The sequence below is a fragment of the Passer domesticus genome, chromosome 5, assembly GCF_036417665.1.
Source record: "Passer domesticus isolate bPasDom1 chromosome 5, bPasDom1.hap1, whole genome shotgun sequence".
Lineage (NCBI taxonomy): Eukaryota > Metazoa > Chordata > Aves > Passeriformes > Passeridae > Passer > Passer domesticus.
In genome coordinates, this window is record NC_087478.1 from 45,208,052 (window position 1) to 45,231,003 (window position 22,952).

The following is a 22,952-nucleotide window of genomic DNA, read 5'->3' on the forward strand; positions in this document are numbered from 1 at the left end:
AATCTCTGTGCCAGGTCTTAGTGTTTCTCATTACAGTAAACTATAATCATAATGTTAATGTTCACTCTTTTCACATCTACAAAGACATTCAGCCATATGAAGTTCTTAATTTTAAATTCACACTTCAGTAACATTATTCTCTATTTTATTAGTAAGAAATCATTCCTAACCTTGTGGAGAGTGGTGAGGGAGGGAGGTTCGCTTGTGTTTTCTATTCTCTCCTATCCCATCCCCATATGTCCAAGCATTTTCCTAAGACCTCCTGATGCCCCCTGAGGTCCCCTTCAGTAGGGAAGCCTGTGCTCCTCCCAGATGAAGCCAGAAGCACTGCATGTGAATGGCCTAAAACTTGAACAGCTTGTTGAGTATTACTGAAAACCAATGATGCAAACAGCAATGCAGCAATTATCATGAAAAATTAACATTACTGAATTGCTTGATTTTCTCTTTACAGGAAGTACCTGATAAGAATAAAACCAATGGACTATATTTTAGAGATGGGAAATGTCGGATTGACTACATCCTTGTGTATAGAAAATCTAATCCACAGACAGAGAAGAGGGAAGTATTTGAGAGAAATATCAGAGCAGAAGGACTTCAAATGGAAAAAGAAGTAAGAGATATTCCTTAAAAAACTTTCTCATTGAAGCTATATAGAATCTGGGGATATGATTTGTTTACCCTGAAACTCTTCACTCTGCTGTAGCAGTAGAAAAATGCTTTTAAGCATGCCTAAATATAGGCCAGAGCAGTACAAAAATGTAGCCTAAAGCAAAATCAGACACAGGGATTGAAGGCCAAAACAGGCCATTACAGTCATCTTTTTCAACCTTATGCACAAGTAGGCCACAGAATTTCATCAGTTGTGCTGTGCAATACAAAAAACAAGTACTGGGTTTGAATGGCCTGAATTCTCTCTGAGTGCAATCCATATTTCTGCACCTACCATTTCTTCTAGCTACGTGCTCCACTATTTGCTGAGGCTCCTGGTACTCTTTCTAGAAACCTAACTAGATCCTTGCCTTCCTTTATCTGTCAGCTTAGGCAAAGCAATGTGAGAAGTATTTTAGTAGTTTGAAAACAGCTTAAAGTTTCTCCTTCTGTCTTAACCCTAAGCATTGAAATAATTGGGCAGTATATATGAATCATTTATATCTACATTATTTCCAACATAATGTCCTAAATCAGTAGATCTTTTATGGACAAGAGTGCATAAATTAATGCAAAGTGTCTAAAATGCATTGATATGTTAGGTAGCAGGATCAAAGTTTAAAGAGACCACATCTCTTTTGTCAAGCCTATGATCTTCCTTAAACTTTGGTAATGTGCTTAAGCAGGGCTTAATCCTCACTTCCATCCAGAACAGGTATTGCTCAGTGTTTAGTTTTATTTGTGCCTGGTGGACTCGCACTCATGCTAATATGCATGGTCATGCTGCCAGTGATGGAAACAGAAGAGGAATTTTCAGGATATAGGCTTTGATCAATTATGTAGGTGTTACACATTATAACCCTTTCTTTCACTGAATTCTTGGTACATGTGTAAAGATTCTGTCTGTGCACTTGAAATGCAGACTTTGGAGAACACTGGGGAGGGGGAAAGGGAAGCCTTTACTGAAAAATGAGAATTTTTCTTTTTTTAAAATGTTTTTGATTGAACGTGGGTACCGGTGTATGTAAGTGTATTAAGAGCATTTTACTGGTTACACCAAAAGTTTCCCTAAGCTATTCCTTCAAATAAGCTGGAAGTCATCATCTTCAGTGCTGCAGTATTTGATAGATGTTTTTAATGGCAGAGATTGTTCATTGTTACATTTCGTGTAGACGTGCTACTGCGTGTAGAAGTTATGACCCAACATTCAAGAACATGGGAGTGTTGCTGCAGCTATTCACCTTCACATCCTAGAATTCTGCCCTGCTTCCACCAGGAGAGGTGCTGACAAAGTCTCTAAAATTTGTAGAGAACAAATGGGGGAGGAATCCTCCCTATTAAAACATATGTCCAATGGTTTCAAATACATTTTTTCCTACTTTTTGATTTTTGCAGATTTATTACTGTGCTAAGGTCAGCAGTGAAAGCTATGAAATCACTTTATATTTTAAGTATTATGAAACTTATTGCAACATTCTATGCTGAAAACTTTTTCAAATTGATGATTTAAGCGCTTGCTATAGAGGTTTTTTTTGGCTTTCAAGACCATTTATTTGGACTTTGCTGCCTAGGCTGCATGAATGATCTGCCAATTTGATTATTCATTTCAGTTTCTATTTTGCAAGTGACATGCAGTTTTATTTCTTACTAATCTCATTTGCCCTTGGTGTGACTTCTTGCCAGCATCAATAATTGTACATTTTCTGAACAGAGAATTATCAAAATGAGGTTGTGCTACATGACTCAGGCTAATGTTTTTAAAATCAAAGGTAGCAATCTTTTTTAACATGTAACTCTGACCTAAAACTAAGCTCTAGCATGTTCATTTTATGATCACAATTGTTTCTAAATTAAATTATAATCCTGAAAGAAATAAGTACATTCTTAGTACACTCCCTCCCCCATCCCCAGAGATTAACAGTGCTGCATAACACTTAGCTTTAAACTTAGCTGAGCGATCACCTAGTGTCTAAATTATTTCTCTTTATTTTTACTTCTCTATTTTTGAGACTACACATCATTTTGAGTGTTAATTCTGGAAAATTATAACTGCAGGATTTTTTTAAAGTTGTTCACATGCAATATACTGCTTCCACTGAAAAAAAGTTTGCTCCCAGATGAAACAAGAAAGCTGCCTATTGCTTTGGCCACAGAACACACACAGAGGCAATAGGTAGCAACTGTTGGACTGAAAGGTGTTTTTTTACCTTCTGTGAATTTTGTGTGGTTGTTGGTTCATTCTCCTTTGGCTACCAGCTGTTCATATCTTGGCGTTCGATTGTGTTAGCCCTGTCCTTTTAGCATGAAACCATTGGCAGAGAGGAGAACTTACAGAGCTATCCACACTGCAATTTCAACATGCCTCACTGCAGGGAGGGAGAAGTTCACTGCAGTGGCTCCCTGACAAGTACAGCACGGTGAAATTCCCAGGAAGTGGTGAGTGCAGGGAGCAGTGTTCACTTTGCAGCATGAAATGAGAAAGTGAATCTGAAACGAATTCACAACAGCTGAAATAACTTCAGGCACAATGTCAAGATCATGTAACTGAGAAAGGTCTCAACAAATATATGTTTCTGACTCCAGGAAAAGGTGATAATGTTTTGCAGCTATTCCCCAACAAATTCACACTTACAGTCTTCAACTGTACCACACCACTCTGCCTTGGAAGCTCTGCCAGATTTGGTGCTCAGTACATACAGTAATAAAGAATGCGGGGATCCCAGACCAAAGAACAGATAATTAAAACAATGAAAATTTTAACCAAAAAAAAAAAAAAGTCATAGAGAAAAAATAGAACATATTTAAAGAGTGAAAAAATTAAAAATAGGAAAAATTGAATTAAATAATAAAGTATTTAAATTGAAAACAACACTCTAAGTAAATGCTAATTGAGTGGTGCAGCACAAGTCATTCTATGATACTTTCCCTTGCTTTTCTGTGTCTATTTATTCTGGATAGGATGAGTGTGTTGACCCTGTCACAGCCAGACACTTCCAGACCACATTCAACACATATGATCACATGCAGAGATGTTCACACAAGGTAATCAAATCTGTAGGCAATTCCTGGAAAAGAAACTGTATTTTCTTTTCAGCCATGTGAAACATTTCCTTTGTTGATTTATTCTCTTTTCCAATGTCTCACAAGTGAGATAAGTGACTGTGATATCCTGGCTCTGGGATCCTCGATGACCCTGCTGCTCTCATTTTCCAATAGTTCTTGAAAAAGACTTTTATATGGGGAAAATGGAGAGGACAGTCTCCAAGTGCAGCATGTACTTCTGGGAGATGAGGTACCAATCACACTGTAAGTTTGTAGGCACTGATACCATCTGTGAATATCACATGAGACTCATCCCTTCCAGAGCTGGTGGGCAAAAGGTTAACAGGGTGCTGCTGTCCACATTCTGATGGTGCATTTCAAATTTATCTTAATACAAGATAAACCTGAGACTTAGATCAACCCACTGACATGCAGAATAGAATTACTTGTGATCAGATTTATGTGAGGAGAAAATATAGATAGTGTCTGTCATTCCAAATTAAATGCTCATCCCTGTGGCCCAGCAATTTCTGGAAAACCTCTGTTTTCAAGAGAGAATGAAGAGTCAAAATTACTTTGAGCCCATGATACTTTTCACAAGAACAAGTATTTATAAATTTAACCTCTTAGCCAAAATCTGGAGAAGTACCCTTTTCCCAAATTATTCCTGCAGCATGAATTACTGTTTACCTGTCCTAAATAACCAGGTAGAACTCAGTTGCTGTCAAGAGTATCTACACAGTTCTGGAACAAAAATAGAGTACCACAGAAATATTTCAGTAAGATACTTTAAACTATACTATCATAATAGGTCATGCAGGGAGGTAACCAACATGCAGCAGCAAACTTATATTACTCATTCACTTGCAAACTTTTTAAGCTGCACTGTAAAGTAATGCAAATGGACAATAGAGGTGAGAAGTTTATGCTGGATGAACAAACACAGACCACACTTGCATGAGTAATTTGTACAAGAGAAAAAGAAGAAAGTCATCTTGCATTTGACTAAGAACAAGAGAAAAAGAAGAAAGTCATCTTGCATTTGACTAAGAACAATCTATCCAAAATGAATCTGATGTTGGGTTAGGATCTAATCATGTAGCCCTAGGAACAGACTAGACATTTAATTTGAACATGGCATGGTTTTTTTTGGTTTTTCTGTTTGTCATGACTATACTAAACTGTGTCATGCAGAGTATTTCTACTACTAAATGTACTTGATATATTATGCTTAATGATTGTGTTAAAAGTTTTTTATTTATAGATTATAAGTTGATTTCGTGCAGTTTACTTGTAAAAGCGATTGACAGACAAGTGGAAAGTGAGTGATAGAAGTGTAGTAAATGGGAACTAACCACATGAGTAGTGAAAATAGTATTCAGGCCTTTTATTTTATTTATTTTGTATATTTATGGTAACAATTGTCTCAATATAAAAGCAATTAAATATTTTAAACCAATAGTATTCTTTACTGCCCTGGAAAGCTGGACTCCTCACAGCTATTGCATGCAGAATGCCCTTCAGAAACTAGCATCAGATATTTCACAAATAACAGCCAATGCATTTGGACTTCTGCCAGCACATTGATCTTTGCATCTCCTTGATAAATGATGCCAGTGTAGTGCTAGTCCAGTTTTCAGAAGACGCCAAGTTGTGTGGGTTTTTGTGTTAAATGCCTGATTAGAAATTTAAACTTTGCCACCATAAGTGTCAAGCTGTAACCAGGGCACCTCTAATTGCATTCACTCCCTGCCTCAAGCAACAGCTGACATTTCTGGTGCAACATCTGGCAGCAAAAACACAGCTGGTATATACTATAGGCAGTAGAAATACATAATAGGTGTTCTCTGGGGAAAACCCAAAAGGACAAGAAAGAAAAGCACAGTATAAGCTTTAGTTGTGCTGTATGAACAAATATCTACTAGTAGGTATACTCTGAGTCTTAAGTTATGTTAACATGAAGTTATATTTTGAAATATTTTTCAGTAGTTGATGCAATATAATTACAGAATACTATTATTTCATGACTTGTCAAGTTTGCAAGCAGATGTAGATAGGTTCTTGAAGAGCTAGTAATAGTTGTGTAAAGCAGTTTGTTTTAATGTAGCTGTAACTTCGTGCTTATGGGGTAGGGCATAAGAAGCTAGAAACATATTCAGTAAGATACTTATATTTAGCAGCAAGTTGGAGCCTGCTTTCAAGATGATGAATGTTGAGAGAAATTACAGATGACAGAAAGAGCACACAGAGTATCTCAGTGACTTTTAGCACATCCCTGAGTGTAAAAGGAAAATAGACCTATGACCATGTCAAAGTGAGGTAAAACTTGGAAATAAAGAACAAGAAAAAGCTAAGAACTTCAAAGACTGAAACTTCTGAGCACTAACTGTGTTCAGAGAGTGACGATGTGAAAGAGGCATTATAATCAGCAGCTATTGCTTCTGAACTTAATCAAATACTATCAACTTTCTGGGGAAAAAAAATGACATCTACTCCTTTTTGTTGTTGTTGTTGTTATTGTTGTTGTTGTTGTTAGTACTGCAGAACCAAAACAGTTGAGGGACTGATCTGCTTTTTTCTGGTTTGTGCGTCATCAGTGCAATTGTTCATGAGATTCCTGTTACATAAATGTTTTTTTCTGCTGGTGATTCATGGGTAGAAAAGAATTGAGCTGACTTCCAGACCCCAAGTGGTACTTGCAGATCTGAGATAGAAAAGGTGTTTTATAAATGTAGCTTATGTAATTTGGTTCTCTGAGCCATACACAATAAAATCTGAGTGCCTTTATAGTTGATTCCAAGTTTATTTTTCAGTTATGACTTCAGCTTATACAGTTATTGAAAGAACAATAACTTTTTTGTAGTTTATTGTAGTTTATAGATGTAATTCAAATCAACCAGACATACAGTTTAAACCAGAGTGCTTAGTCTATGGTCAACTGCCTTTTTACAACTTGCCAGGAGAGTTTGTGTCGTAGCCAGGAGCAAGCTGCAGGTCAGCTGGAAAATCTTTTCCTGACTGATAGTTTTTATTTTGTGCTCATAAAAAAAGCCGTGTTGAGCTTACTCTGCATGTACCAAAAGCGCCCATCCACTAGAGAAAAGGTGGCTAATTCCACCACCGAACTTATGTCAGCTGTCCTCTGAGCTTTTTGACAGACAGAAATATAGCTATGAGCATGCCTATGTGAGATATGTACTAGGAAGCACTGGGACAACACTAAGAGTGGTGATTATCCCTACTGTGCATGCATGGTAGGTCAAGAAACATGCAGGATGTCACCTACGGATAACAGGTTTCCTTTAGGCCAAACTGGCACTTGTACAAAAGTAGGCTTTCTTGATCTTTGGAGAAGACGAAACCTTGTATTGGGTTTGCATGGCAAGGTTTTGTTGGTAAGTGGAGCTAGAGGGGTGGCTTCTGTGAGATGTTGTTAGAAGTTTCCCTCACATCTGTCAGAGCCAGTGCCACACAGCTCCAAGATGAGCTCACTGTTGGCCAAGACTGAGCCCATCAATAATGGTAGCTCCTCTGTGAGAAAGTATTTAAAAGCAGGAAAAAGCCTGCTGCAGGCCAGCAGCCAAAAGAGGGGAATGAGAATATGTGAGAGGAACAGCTCTGCAGACACCAAGGTCAGTGAAGAAGGCAGGGGAGAAGGTGCTCTAGCTGCTGGAGCTGAGATTCTCTGCAGCCCATGGTGCAGACCATGGTGAGGCTGCTGTGCCCCTGCAGCCATGGAGGCCCACAGGAGAGCACATATCCACCTGTAACCTGTGGAGAACCCCACAATGAATGCCCAAAGGAGGCTGTGAGCCTGTAGAAAGTCCACAGCGGAGCAGGCTTCTGGCAGGTCCTGTGGCGTCCTGGAGAGAAGAGGCCATGCTGGAGCAGATTTGTTGGTAAGACTTGTGACCCCATGCAAGAGACCCACCCTGGAACCATCTGTTCCTGACTGACTCCATCCCATGAAAGAGACACATGCTGGAGATGTTTGTGAAGAGCTGCAGCTTGTGGAAAGAGCCCAAGTTCGAAACACTGGATCAAGGGAAGAGTCCTCCTCCTGAGGAGGAAGGAGCAGCGTAAAGACCTGACTGCAGCCCCCATTCCCTATCCTTACATACCACGGGCTAGGAGGAGGTAGAGAAAAGTTGGAGTGAAGCTGAGCCTGGAAAGAGGCTTGGGGAAAGGTGTTTTAAGGTTTGATTTTATTTCTTATTATCCTATTCTAATTTGATTGATAATATATAAACTAATTTCTCCACGTGGAGTCTGTTTGGCCCATGATGGTAACAGGTGGGTGATTTCTCTTTGTCCTTGTCTAGACCCATGAGCTTCCTCTTCCATTTTCTCCCCTGTCTTGATAAAAGAGGCAGTGATGGAGTGCCTTTACTGGATACCTGGCATGCAGCCAGGGTCAACCCACCACAGGTGTAATTCAGTGTTATTCCACCACTGTGACCAGTATCAAAAACTCCGAAGCTTTCATGGACTCTAGTAAGTTGTTTCAGTGTCTCACTTTTCTGATCCTATTATTCCATATGTAAATATCTACAGCTAATGAACTTACAGTACAAATTATGCAGCCTGCAGGCTCTGTATTTTCATGAGCAGCATAACTATCATTATAAGCAGGTGCAGCTTGTTATTTAATGTTTTAAGCACTGTGTCTGGTTGCATCCACAAATCAGGGACAGGGACATCAACATGACGTAAACTATGCCTGCATAAAGGGAACCAAACTGAAATGCAAACCTTACCACAAGCATTATATACAAAAGTGCTTCCAGCTATTTCGTTTTAAATGCTGGGCTATTCATTTCATCCCAATTCAGACAGAGCAAATGGAAGTCAGACTGTCTTATTATCTAATTCACATAGCAAAAGGAGTCTCTTTTCAGCAATGTTTTACAGAAATATGTGTTGGTACAAGCAGAACAATGTCCTTTCCCAGGGAGTATTCTGTACCAAAAAGCCACAGTCACTAAACAGTGAAGTTTCCAGCTGCTTGAACTTCTGAGGGAAAAGTTTTAGATTTCAGATGCTATGTCCACTGTACAGCACAATGGCAATTAAAAAAAAAAAAGGAGATAAATGAAAGACTGGATAGATAGGGTCTGAATTCAAATTTCAGAATGCAGTTCTTAAAGACAAATTTCTTGATTATCTGAGGGAGCCCATAAATGAATATGTTTCTGAGTTGACAAGTGTCAGCCTTTAACAAGGCATTGCAAAACTAGTAGACTAAGCAAATGTTGCTGGAAACTTGATCTACTTTTCAAAAAAAGTATGGCTCTTTCAAGGAATAGGGAGGTAATACAGAAAATATATAGATAACTGAATAGGAACTTAAAAACCCCTGACATGCTTTTTTCAGGAACAGGTAAAATTTCTTGTCAAAGAATTTACTGTCATCAACATCTACAAATCAGAACATCAAAATCTTTTGAAGGAAAAAAAAAAAAGGGAAAAGATTAAGCAAAAATTTTCAGGGTGATGTCCCCTATATGTCAAAAGTCACCTTTCCCTTTACAATAGCTGGTCTTACAGTGCAATTATTTTCAAGGTGTTGTTTCACCTGCCAGCAGCATCAGGAATAAGATAATGCACAAGGCTATAGTCACTTAATGCACAGTGAGAGCTATCGTTGCCCAAAGGTGACATGACTAGCTTGCTGCAACACTCCCTTACAGTAATGGCTTAATAAGCAAAAATCTGAAGTTGTCTCTAGGGAACAGAAAGACAGAGTATATAGAAACCCAGCAATAGGCTTTGTGTTCTCATTTTATGTTAATGGTTTTGATGTTGTACTTGTTTTAAGACAGCACGGTATTTACAGCATTATGCATCTAAAGCAAAGAGCAATGATTGGTCTCGGGGACATTTGCATCTTCCCCTAACGCCTGAGGTGGTGTGGGGCTGCCCCCTGAAAGTAGTGCCAAGAGGGAAACATGAACCTGGGAGGGACAGTTCCCTTTCTCACTGCTCTTGGCACAAGGACTCCAGGCCCTCACATTGTCTGATTTTCTTTGTCATACAGGGTTAAGTCAGTGATGGAGCAAGTGGAGCATTGGTGCTCTGTGCCTTGGATTAACTGTATCTCAGTTGTGGGAACAGAACAAAGTAGAACTAATTATGTCAGAGCTCAACTTCCTTGAAAAAGTCCTTTCAGTTTATGGGTCTCTGGGCCCAAATGAAATGCAGAATTATCCACTGCATATTTACATATTTGTTTCTTGCTGCTTGAGTGGTAATGAAATAGTGTTGTAAATGAAGTTTAAAAAAACCTGACCTGAAGGAAAAATGCTTCTGACATAGCTATACAAACTGAAACTTCTGTCAGCCAGTTAGTCATGTCCTCCTGTTTAAAGTCTTATCTGATTTAAAAAACTCTCTTCTGTGCAGAAATAATCTTCTATTTTGTTATCTGAAATCTCTTGGAAGAATCTGGAAGAGTACATTTCAGACAAAACAGTGTGAAAACCCTTCTGTTTCCTCTTGGATCTCTTCATGGTACTCTACTTACTACTCTTCTTAGTTACAGCTTGTTTTCATTAATAGACTCAAATAGACCTTTCCTTTGATAACAAGATTGACTCCAATTTCTCAAAATATAAGAACTTTGTGCGCTTTTTTTTCCTAAAAGCCATCTCTTACACCTTTTTAAACTTTGAAATTTTTCAGAAAGAATAAACCTTCCACAGTGAAAATGTAAATAGGCGAAGAACAAAATGGAGACGTGTACATCTGGAAACCATGATACTCTGTCTTGCAATACACAAAATTCATGTTCTTGTCCTCAAGAAATTTGTCTTTTTGTATTTGGATTTCTGTGTCTTTTTGTGCCTTATAAGTTCATAATCTATACTGTGACCTGATTTTCTGAGGAATCTGGAGAAGCTCCAGGGTGCTGGTGGGAAGACATGTCTGAAGGTCAGCTTCGTGAAGCAGAGCTGTCACCAATGCTAGATCATGGTCTAAAAAGCCGTGGATGGTCATGGCTTTTTTCTATAGAATTCTATAGGTTTTCTATAGATAACAGCCTGGCCCTTCATCACCAGAGTTCTTGAAGTTGTACTGTGAGTGCTATTGCTATTGGAAACTGTGACTTTCTGAGACAAGATTGGGTTAAACAAATGTCCTGAAACAGCAGTTAAGAGAATAGAAGCTGTGATTTTTAGAACATTCCAGGTCAATGTTCTTGTGCAAATTTATGAATTTTATCATCATTAGCTTCAGAAGTTCACAGGAGAGAAGGATTCAAGTAATAGAATACAGAAAGTACTGACCAAATTCAAGAGGACTTTTAAAATACAGAGGACACTGATGGGAGGCTTTGTTATTTAAAGATCTGCATTTCCCTATGTCTTCTCTGCAGGAAGAATGAATAGGATGGGATGGGGGAAATGGATGGCAGCCAAGGCCTTGTAAAATGTTCTGAATCAAATGCTGCTGCTGTGATATGTCCCAGACAGCTGAGCACTGCACTAGAGGCACCCATGAAGGTGCAGTTGTAGGAAGCAACGTGTTTCTGCTACTGCAGAAGTTGATGTGGGTGGTGAGGAGCAGGAGTTCAGGGAAAATAAGGTGGTTTTACTGCAGAGCCTCAGGAGAAAAAAAAACCCCAACATATTGACTGTAGCTGTTGACAATGTACGTAATCTGACTAGGTAGGCAGGAACAAGCCCTTAATATGCATCAGTTCATCTAATTTTGAGGAAAATAGAACAAATTAATTATACCTTGAAGGTGCCTGTTCCTCTCCATTGCAGACATCTAAACTTAGTTGCCCTGAATCACACCTGTGGTGTCTGCTCCTTGGGAGAAAGCCTTCAGGGAACCTCTCAGGACCAGTGGGCTTAGAGACATGATAGTGCCAGTGTTTTGATACAAATATCAGTATCCAGCAGGGAAAACTGGGTCAGACACCTGTCACACACCATATCTGTAAACTACTCAAGATAAGCCTATTTGTTTGCCCTCTGTCCAAGTGGTGTCTATAGATTTGTATTAATAGATCTGTGGATTGCAAAATCATCCCCAGTACTGGTATAACGTAAAGTATGCAACTAATGGAATTGTGTGACAACTGAAAATTTCCATTCTAAAACCCCCAAGGTATGGAATGGATTAATGTTTCTACAGTTTTTTTCAATTGTTTGACTTTTTTTGTTCTTTGATGTTTTGACTGGGAATTGATGACTGCTTGCCATGCTGATTTACATTTCGATCTTGGGCTGGATTTTTGTCTTGTGAAAGGAAACACAATTCATATCTCCTACTAATGTATTATTCCAGCCAAAAGGCACAACACAAAAATTGTTTGGGAAAGGTGAGCACTTCAGAGTTTTGGGAAAGGGGGGAATTTAGAATGGTGGTGAGAAAACATAAAAAGGACACTAGAATCAAAATGTGGAAGCATATCCACATTAAATCATGGCAAATATAAGAGAAAAGCCCCCTTCTCATTGTATAGCTCCCATTATAAAAATATGACTGTGAAATCTCTTTGGAAATACAATGCAAGCCCTTAACATCTTGAAACAATTGTTTTGTATTTATCGAGAACATCTTAACAGATAGCAGCAAAAGAAAAAGTCAAGCAATTAATAATCACTAGAATAGATTAGACTCAGCAAAGAGTTTTAGCTGAGGAAAGGGAAACATTTTGAATATGTGAAAATATTTCATTTAATCAGATTCAGTATTAAATACCTGATATGAAAATGCTGTACTAGGTGTTACAAAGGCTATCTTTACAAAAGAGAAAACAGATATAATCCAGTGAAATACCAAAACATGATATTTTGTATGGACAGTTTTTTAAAGTAAATTAAAGTGAAAATTTTTACCTGTTTCCTGACATATTTTTAGAAACCTTGTCCAATTTTCTCCATTTTCTTAAAACTTATTCAGTTTAGTGTTGCAGCAAAATACTTTCTTACATGGCATGACAGCTGATCACTGGAATGCTCATACAGGACTAACCACGCCTCACTAGCAAAGCTTTTATATGCTATCTTCTTAATTAATTTCATAGATTATTTGTAGAGCATAAAGGATATTTTCCATTAGATAATATGTCAAATAAAAGAAAACCTCATTTCTTAGACTCATGACTACATTCTTGATGCAGAAATTATCTAACAGAAGCCTTTGCAATCAGGATGTCTGGACCAGATCTTTGTTTCATATGACTACTAAAAAATAAAATTAGATCAACAGCCTGGGATGTAGAAGTCCTGTCTTCAGAGATTATCACAATCAGTTCTTAAAACTCCTAAAACTAAAATGGGAACACGAGTATGTACCAGGTTTTCTTGAACACCTAGAATTTGTATCTACTAAACAGTGCCTATGCACCTCTCTAAACAGCTGACAAACATCGTAAATCCACAGCAAAGTCCTGGAGCACTGTCAAAAAACTATTACCGATATCCAAAAGCACTGATCTCTTTCTTTGTGTCACTCTTGAGTTCCTAGCCTCTTGTAGATTGAGTTGTTTTAAGTGTATGCCTCTAAAAAGGGGAAGATTTGGTTTTGGTGCCCTTAACAGCTAAATGCTGATCTTGAAGACTATAAAAATGAACATCTCAGAAAGCAATTTTAAGTAAAATAATAACATATTCCACAGTAAGTGGAGCACACAGATAATGTTGAAACTCTGAAGGATATTGGATGTGCTTGAAGAAACTTGTGCTTTTAATACCACTTTTGCCTGAGTCCTCTATGTTTTTTATCAAATAACCCTTTATTGATTTTAGCATGGTGAAAGCAAAATATGTGTGTGTGGATGTGGACAAAGAGTTTAAGTAAAGAACCATTTCTGCCTTCTTTACAGGGTTTATTACAGTAATATCCACATGAGAGCATAATATAGGGCTTCTCCTTTTATCCCAGGCTAAGCACCCTCAGCCACTCATATATTCCTTACAGCCCCACATGCCAAGTCATAGAAATTCTTGTCTGGTGTTCGATAGGATCTGACCTAAACCTCCTTCGCTGCAATTTAATCCAGTCATTTCTTGCCCAATTGAGAAGGAAAATGGAGTGCAGTGCGTTCCCTTCTTGCTCATAACTATTTCTTACTTATTTTTAAAATGTTACTGTGGTCTTTGCTTAGCATTTTCTTTGGTGTTTTGAATTCCATCTGTGTTTTGAACAATTTTTTTCCCCTAGGTCAAGTTTCCCAAAACTGTTTATCATTCTAATTGCCCTGCTCTGATTTTTCTTTAATTAATCTATCTATTTCTTACTCAGGCTGTACTTTGCACCCTGCTGAATAGCCATACAAAATAAAAGACTAGGAAATTTGAGTCCTGTATGCTATTAATTTGATTTTTTTAAAAAATTTCATGCACATTACCCTGTTCTAGCTTCTCTTTCTGGCTTCTCTTCTTGATTCATACAGTGATATATTTTGTGTTCATCTTTTCTGCATTTAATTCTCAGCCAGCTCACTATCTTTTGTTCTACAAGAATGTGTTTGTCAGACACTAGAGTGGAGCATGAGAAGTCATTTACCTAAGCACAGAGCATGGTTTCCCCCTCCCCCATTTTCCTCTGCTCTTCATTATACATTAAAAATATTCATATGTTAGATAAGTGCATCACTTTAGGCACTTGGTGACATTTCCAACATTAGACTTTCTATTTTCTTGTCAGTGTTGCTGCCATTGCACTTTCCACCAACGATGTACAGTGATGATGATTGCTCAGTTGTTACCCAGAGCTCTTTCCTTATTAGTATTTTGATATTTTCCTGTTAACCTTTCATGTCTTAAAGGGGATATGATATCTCTGTTAGATGAGTTCTTCTCTTAAAATCTGCCAGAAAAAAAGTATTTCACAGATTTCAGTTTTCTCCCATTTTGTGCTGAAATACCATCTGGGCAAAGCAAGAATCCCCACAATCTTGTTGCCTTTGTAGTTTGGGAAATTTAATATATGTGTATTTTATACAAGGTTCCTCCAATTCAAAAGCTGAAAATACTTCCTGTTACTTTTTCAAACTGAAGTTCTAAAAAATAGAGCTCTGTAACTGACTGTGCTCCAGAGGCTGCTGTTGGCAGGGATCTGATATTGGGAGATCTGGTCCATGGTACACGACACGCAGCCAGGCTGATGGGCAGGACTGGCTGCCCTCTGTGGTGCTGAGAGGAACCTGGCCAGAGAAATGTGACTTTGGCTGATGAGGAGATAAGCAAGCAAGATGCCGATGGGATTCTGGAGGAGGAAACAATTACAAGGAGGAAGGAAACACTGAGAGAAGTACTTGTCAGTTGTGTTTCTGTCTATGAGTGTGTAAGACAGACAGGGGGAGGGGGAGTTGCTTTGAAATATTGTGCTGGAGAAATTAGTTAATTTTTGTAATTTTGTAACCTCTCCTTTTTTGAAGAGCAATATGACAGTGGTGGACAGTAGGGTCACAACATTATTTTAGAAAAGAAATTCACCCACTGTGCTACTGTGATGATAACAATTCAGTTCAAAGCTTTCAGTCCCTAGTACTAAGAACTAGGGGAGGTATGTGCCATAAAATTTTAATATAATTTCTTCCCTAACCAATTCACCACTTTGCCCTGACATTCAAAAGAGGTTACACATGATGGTGTATGTGTGTTGCTACAGCACAAGTAATTACAGTGACTCTGCAAAGTTACATCAAATGATGCAAAGCACATTCCTACACTACATTTCTCTGACACACTGGATGTTATATTTTGAATATTTGACAGCAACAGCAGCCTGCAGTGTATGTGTGATTATAATACCCTAAGAGGTGTTTTGTTGAGATAGTATTCTGCAATTTACAAAATTTTCCCTGTTTTCTAGTGATGTAACACTAATAGAATTTCCCTCCAATTTTAAAATATCTTTTGCAATATTCATCGGGCCCAAAATGCCATGCTTTTAAGACAATTCCTTTCAACAAAATTATTATTATCTATAGAGCTATTCATGTATGAACCATATTGACTTATTTCAAAAATCATCTAGTGGAATTATAATTTTCCTGTCAGAAAATCTCTGTAATAGAAGAAAATGTCTATCACAGTGCATCTATAAAGAGCTTGAAAAACTGGCTTATTAAGTGAAGTGAGATACTGATTTTATTTCCATGTCGTGTTTCTCTACTTCCCTGTAGAAGAGAACGAAACAAATTGCTGCAAGAATACATGTTCCAGAGGTACAAGAGATGAGAATTCCAATTCTGCTTCAAAATTTTGCACTGAATAAAAGGATCTGAATAGTACCACAGAGCTAAAAACTCTTTTGTAACTTCTGTTTCACTTATGGATTGTGAATTCTCTGCTGCAGCTCTGAGAGGCACAGCCCTTATAAAAAATGGACAAAATGCAAAAAAAAACCAAACAACCAAACAAAAAAAAAATCCTAGAACTATTTATCTCTCAATAGATAAAAAAGACATTTTTTACTTTCCTTAGCTGAACAAGCTGCCTTTTGTAAACTGGGGGCTTCTTAAAGAACAATATTTTTTTTTTTTTTTTACTAGAGAAGGACAGTATGGTCTATTAAATAAAGAATCTTCATCTCAGCAGTTTCCATGGTACAAGGGAATTTGGAAAGGGGGATTCTTTGTCAGCATATGTGTTACTTGTGGCCTTCATTTCACACATCATAGGCATCTCAAAACCCCAAATTTTTTTTGCAAATAAGTGCAGGATTAGTACCACTTCTTTGCAACATATGCAATCAAATGAAACCTAACATTATCTCATGTGATAGTGAAAAAGAGGACTGGTTTGTTTTCTGCAACTTCTCTCATTAGATCTGCATGTCAGAGCTCTGAACTAGGAGAGGAAATCCTCTCTGTGCTCTATCACATTTATCTGAACCATTAAGATACTGAGCTCCATCTGGTGCTGCTCTGCTCTTCTGTGTCATACAGGAGATGTTTTCATCCAGCACCTTATGTCAGTAGGCACACTGGGAGCAGCAATAATTGATCAATAGCACGGCTCATGTTTAGGAGTCTGCCTTGACAATTCATTGTGCCATGCATGGGCACTGCTTTATCACAACAAAATAGAACATTCTGAAGGAAATGCATAATTTGCCCTTGTCAAACCTCGACCTTGTTCCATTTAAAGCATGTCTAACAAATGAAGGGATTTGTACACAGTTGCATAAAGGATCCAGAATTTTGCCTTCTTAGTTTTAGAGACATTCTGTATTTCAATTTCACCTTGTCTCTTTGTCTAGATAGAGCAAAGGTAGAGCAATTAGATTCTAATTGCTCTATCTTTGCTTAAGAGAGTGGGGGTTTTCTCCTGTGTGGGTTTTTATCAGATGATCTAGTTACATAGAGGTCAAATTACTTGGAGCTTAGCTAAGCAGACAGATGAAAAATAATGCGCACCATCAATTATTAGAAATTTCCACTCTGCACTAAACTGTGAGATTTCTTTTTATGATCAACATGAAACTGTGGTTTGCTGAAGACAACACATTAAAATGGATTTGCCTTTATCTCTTGGGGTTTTGTATTTAATTTTTTGTGGGAAGTCCTATACAGTCTTAGCATGGTTTGGGATTTAAAAGAAGGTCAATCTATCTAATTTTTTTAGTACAAATTGTGAACTGAATATTGGTAATCAAGTCTATTCCCACCATCACATGATTTGGAAAGAACTTCCCTTTCATGTAGTATGATAGTATACCTGAAGAGATGGCTGCTCTACCACGCGCTTTGGCATATTTACAAGACAACTTTCCTTTTAAATTTTGTTTACATCATTTTAGTGTATCATATCTCTTGAGTACCTTAGGAAGACTTCAGAATGCATTTGCTCAGAAATTCATTTTGTCCATCTTATTAAAGAAATATAACAACTGTATAACAGTTTGTATAAAGTGGAAGAAGAAAGGGAAAATGTCTTGCTCATTAAATGAGGAAGGCAGGAAAGTTTTGCAGCAATGATTAGAACAATGTGAAATGAATTATTAGAAGATGGCTCCTCAAACTCTTTCCAGTTCTAATAATCATTGCAGTAAGATAAGTAAGGCACAGAAAACTGAGATATTAGTTGAGTGAACAAGCATTTGAGTCACCCAGACTAGCAGAGTTTATGGGTAACTCTAACTGGTAGAGTTGTGAGTGACTCACACTCTTCTCATGTATCTTTCCCCTTCATTTAACTGGTCTTGGTTTTCCTTTGGTGCTATTTCTTTCCTGGAAAATGAGAGTCTGTATAAGTCTGAGAAGGAGCAGTGAGAGTGCATTTCTGTGACTTCCCTGCAGAGCAGAGGCACATGTGTGTCCTGCACAGCCAGGAATGGGGCAGAAACCCACCCAGGTGTTTCCAGCCCGTGTTGTTATCCTACTTGTGCCAGCATGGGACAGCACCCAAGACAACAAGCTGTGCTAACAAGCATATGCATTACCCCACTGCTTCTCCTATGGCATGGGCTAGCACCTCTGCCTGTAGTTACTCATGTGGAGAATGTGTAGCTGGCTTGAAGAACTTGGGGCTTGTGTCATGTGGACTGAACTGAACTGACAGTAACCTTAAGAGTAGTCTCTTCCTCAGCTGTGCTCTTGTTGAGCTCATGTGCGTCTCCCTTTAGAAAGAATTTTGAGTTGCACCATCAAATACAAAGGTGTAGAGAGAGCTGCAGGGCAGTTCAGCGCATCCTGGAAAGTGTGGGTGCTTTGGAGGACTTTGGAGTCCAGATTGATAATCATACATGTATTTCTTGTCTTCCCTGATTGTATGAGCTGAGAAATAAAGACTCTGCAGAGGGAGTTGAACAATCAAAGAGCTTCACGCTGCTGGAGCAGGGGCAGGTGCTCAGACCTGGGCTGCTGCCAGCACGTCTCTATCCACATGGAAGTTCAGCTGTAATCTTTCTGTCCAGAGACACTCTGGTGCTTAGAGAGGTTGCAAGGTCTCCAGTCACAGAGATATTCAAGACCCCACAAACCACTCTAGTTGTCCCTGCTTAGAGCAGGAGATTGACTAGATGGCCTGTATTATTCTATGATGCAATAAGCAGTTTATTCAGTTTTCTCTCGTTATATGTATGGAAAATCTATCATAAGCCTGCCTGCTTTTTTTGTGTGTTTCATTAATTATCATGTTTGGGAAATTAACTGTTGGACAAAAAATAAACTGCCTTTTTCTTTACCAAAGCAATGTTTTTCCAATAAGCTTCTAAAAGCAAACATGAATATTTAATGGACAATTCATTAAATGTAAGTATTTTCTACTTCAAAAAATTATTAATGAGAAATAAATCCATATTGGAAAAATATTGGCTTTATATTTTACACTTGGGATAAATCACAAAGGAAGCTGCATTATAAAATGTAGTTCAATTGTGTGATGCATTTTTAATGGCCTGTGATGTCAAAAGAAAAATAATGTACTTAAGAGGCCTTTCTTTGGCCCAAAGAACAGTCAAAAAGATTTGATGATGTCAGATATCACTATATAAATACTATTTTTTTTTAATCTAAAATTTGAGCCTATAACTGATGTTTCATTAATGATACAATGCCAAATACTCTTTCCATAGGTAAAAATGCACTATTCTGCCCAGAGATTTTAGCTATATGCATTTTAAATCTACAAATAATGATTTCACATGTTTATTGTAATTTTCCAGTACAGAGGAATTAAAGGATATTTGTCAGATAAAATCCATACTATTAGCTATTTTGTTACAGAGATCTTACTCAGATGGGTCTAACCTGTATTCATTCAGTATTTGCTGATGGAATTATCAAGAAATGTTTTATCATTTCCTCCCAGTCACATCAACCTTTTCCATTAACATAGTCATGCTGCAGATATTTCTAATTCTTTTCTCTCGGAAGTGCAGTCCAAGTCAGAGGATATTGTTTCCATGGTTGATTTACTACAACTAAGTTACCTTCCTGTAAGACCCATTCTGCAGATTTAAGTGACATTTGTTGGAATTAAAGACTTCCTTCTGATGTCATTTCTTATCTTAAAGGAATTTGTATTTCTCTACTGCAGATTGTGAGCTCATCATTGCACAGTACATTTGAGCAGTGAGATAGTATTTGCATTTTTCTTCTACTCAAGTAACCTACCCCATTCTTGAAGCTGTCCTCCCACTCACATATTTTTGTCTACATAGAAGGACATTGCAAGCATTTCCCCCTGTTCTGTTCCACAATTGAGATCCTGTCATATGCTGCCAGAAACTAAGCACTGTAACAATGACACCTGCTCTGAGCTGGATTAGATGACACATTGCCTGAATGCTGGCAGGAAGCAGCCACCTGCCTGCATCACTAACTTCACTGGAGCAGAACCTCTGCAAGTACTTTGCAAAGTAGAACAAAAAAAGCTTTACTTCATCATCACATTTTGTCATGAGATTTCACAAAAAATCACTCTGAATTGTAATCATGTGCCTCTGTAACCTTAGATCAAGGTATTCTACATTTCACATGTCAGTGTTCTGAGGTCAAAATTGCTTTTATCAACAGCTTCCTATTTTTTACATAGGGCTATCTTTTTATTCTTATTTTCATCCTTGCTGCTTTTGCTCTACAGTTTCTTGCAAGTCAAAGGCTTCTTAATATCCAAATTAAAATGTGAACAATATAGTCCTCTTTTTTCACTAAACCCATGCTTTTGTTGAAGGTACATGTGTGAAAGATATTGACACTGTTATTCGTTAGGGTCCTCAGAAGCATGAACATGGAGGCTAATGTTTGTGAGTATGCAATATTTTCCATGAAACCAGACATATATTGACAGTATCTAAATAATTGCCCAGTAGTAATGTATGCACTGGAAAAGTATTGGCAGAATATACTTTCTGTTTTTCCAGCTCCATGGAATTGCCCATGTGAATTTACATTTACTTTGGTTTTGCAGAGGAAGAACAGTTTAATCAACTAAAATTTGCTGGGTTTTGTTTTTCCACTTAATTCACTCCACATGGCAAATCAATCTGTGCTGTTAAGTAATTCTTAAAAACAGTGGAAAATGTAGTAGTGACTATTTACTACTCTGCACTCAGACATCATACAGAGCTAGTTTACAGAGAGAATTGTAACTGGAAGCATATTGATTTTGTCTCCTATTCTGTTTTTCCCTGCATTATGATCTTACCAGAAACTTGCCAAAATGTAAACTGTTTTTGTTCTGGCTTTTTAACTTGCCTTGTAGGATCTTCCTAAAGTCGATGACATTAATTATACTTGTTAAATCTTAACAACCAATCTTAAAATTGTTTCAAAATCTTACTTATCTCATTTTACTTTCATGAGGAATGCTTTTAAAGGTGAAGAGAGACTCAGCCTTGAGAATTTTTCTCTTAAATGGTGATAGGTGAAACACCTTTATGGTAAATCCTGATTTCTTTTTTTTCTCACCCTATTGTTTTGCATACATGAATGAAAACCTGCCTAGTAGCCTCAAGGCAAATAAACATTGGCACCATTCAATTGGAGCCACTGTAATTTTAACCTTCTGCAAGGTTATATCCTGTGAGTAGGTTTTCTTAAGTTTCTTAACTTTTAGACCCAAGAAATGCTTATATCAAGGTCAGTACCTACAGCTACTTTTGTCTTGAAATGGCTGGACAATATTTTTGATAGTGAACTAAAATTAGCAAGGAGGAGAATGTTCAAGCAGATTTTTGACAAAATATACTAATCTTTAGCCTTGATCCTGGAAGGCAGCCTGCAAATGCAGCAAAATATGGGCTTTTCAAGAGACATTCCATGTCAGCATAACTCTGCTTCTATTCAGACTCACAATGATAAGTGCAGAATGAGCAGAGTCAGGTCAATAGCAAATACAGATAAATTTAAATCCTGCTATCAAAAGACATTAGAATGCTTGCAGGGAGTTTAGTAGCCACAACTTAACCATCAGTTGACACCACTCTGTGCCTGCTTTAGAAGAACAAGGCCCTTAACAAGCTTTCCTTGACATAGTTGATGGCAGTAATTCACCACAGCAGGTGTTTCTGCTTTTGGAGTTACATAAATGGCCCATGCTTTAGTCTCTTTCACTCCTTACATAGTGACACTGGAGAAGAAAATACGGCTTTGTTTCTAAATGTGTTTGCAGTTGATTGGATTTCTTCGGGAAATAGCAATGTTTTTACAAACTTAATGGTAAAATAGACAGGTAGCCTTGCCAGAAGGGGAAGTCTATAATATGTGGACCTATAGTACTGCCTGTATTCTAGGACTGGCAGCAATGATCTGGTACTAATGATGCTTGACAGTGAAGTCAAAATGTGTATTGACTATCTGTAACCCAGACCCTGGTGATCTGAATTCTACCATACAAACCTATTTTAAAGATCAGGTCAATTAAACTAAATAAAACTTGCTATTGCTTCTCAATGAGAATAACAATTAAGTAGAGTTCTTATAATAAATAAGGGTGTTTTTAAAGGAAAACTGATATAGAAAGTGATAGTTTTAAGCCAACATTTCTCTATGGAAGAGAGCAGCTCTTCTACAGAAAATATTCTTTGCTCCAGCCAGTTTCAGTCACTGGATTGCCTAAGGGCTGGCTGTATCTCTGCCTGTAGAGATATTCAGTACTCAATGGGACAAGCTTCTGTCCAAGCAGGCTGATCTAAGTTAGCCCTGCTTTAGCCAGAGGCTTAGCCCAGACAAACCCCAGAGGTCCCTTCCACCCCAGATGAGTCTGCAGTTGTCTGATTCTGGTAAGTCTCTTGTCACCCTGGCTTTACAATGTTCTGAAGACCGCTGAGAATGTTTGTTAGTAACCAGAAGAAAATCAGGTTTTTTAATGGATATCCCTCCTCAATAAATCAGTTCAAAACAACCAATTTATTAGAATATTGGTGGCCTGAAAATTATTGCATTGTGATAGGTGCTAGAGGTCAATTCCAAACATTTATTCCATTTCTGTGTTTGCTAAAGTGTTTTATCTCATTGGTCTGCCCCCTTAATTCCTGTTTTTCTTTCTTCTTTATCTGGACATCACTTTATAGCAGATTGCTCATGTCAATACTTGTCTTATTTAAGTTTCCAGGGGGAGTAATGTTGCATTGATTTTTGTTTGCATGTTCCCATAATGTGAAATTGAGTTTACTTCTCCAAATCATTTAAGGAGCCGACCCTTGAAAGTCAATTACAACAGAAGAATGTTCCTCTATTCTCAGTTGAAACATTTATAAGATGAAAGATACTGAGTCTAAATACTAATCTAACCAAGAGAGTTTAGGAGATTCAATTCACTAAAGTATTTTTGTAATGAAGATGGTTTTCA

General features: G+C 37.7%; 1 protein-coding gene across 12 annotated transcripts in view; it reads left to right on the forward strand.

Annotated features, from left to right (window-relative positions):
- ANO4 (anoctamin 4) overlaps positions 1–22,952 on the forward strand; it is a 175,945-nt gene that overhangs the window by 81,251 nt on the left and 71,742 nt on the right. For 11 of the 12 annotated variants that reach the window (XM_064419859.1, XM_064419858.1, XM_064419860.1 and 8 more), the window contains one exon: positions 455–613. In XM_064419859.1, the coding sequence (XP_064275929.1) occupies positions 455–613 (159 nt within the window). Of the gene's footprint in view, positions 1–454; positions 614–22,952 lie in introns of those variants that run through there. The other variant, XM_064419866.1, reaches the window with a different exon arrangement.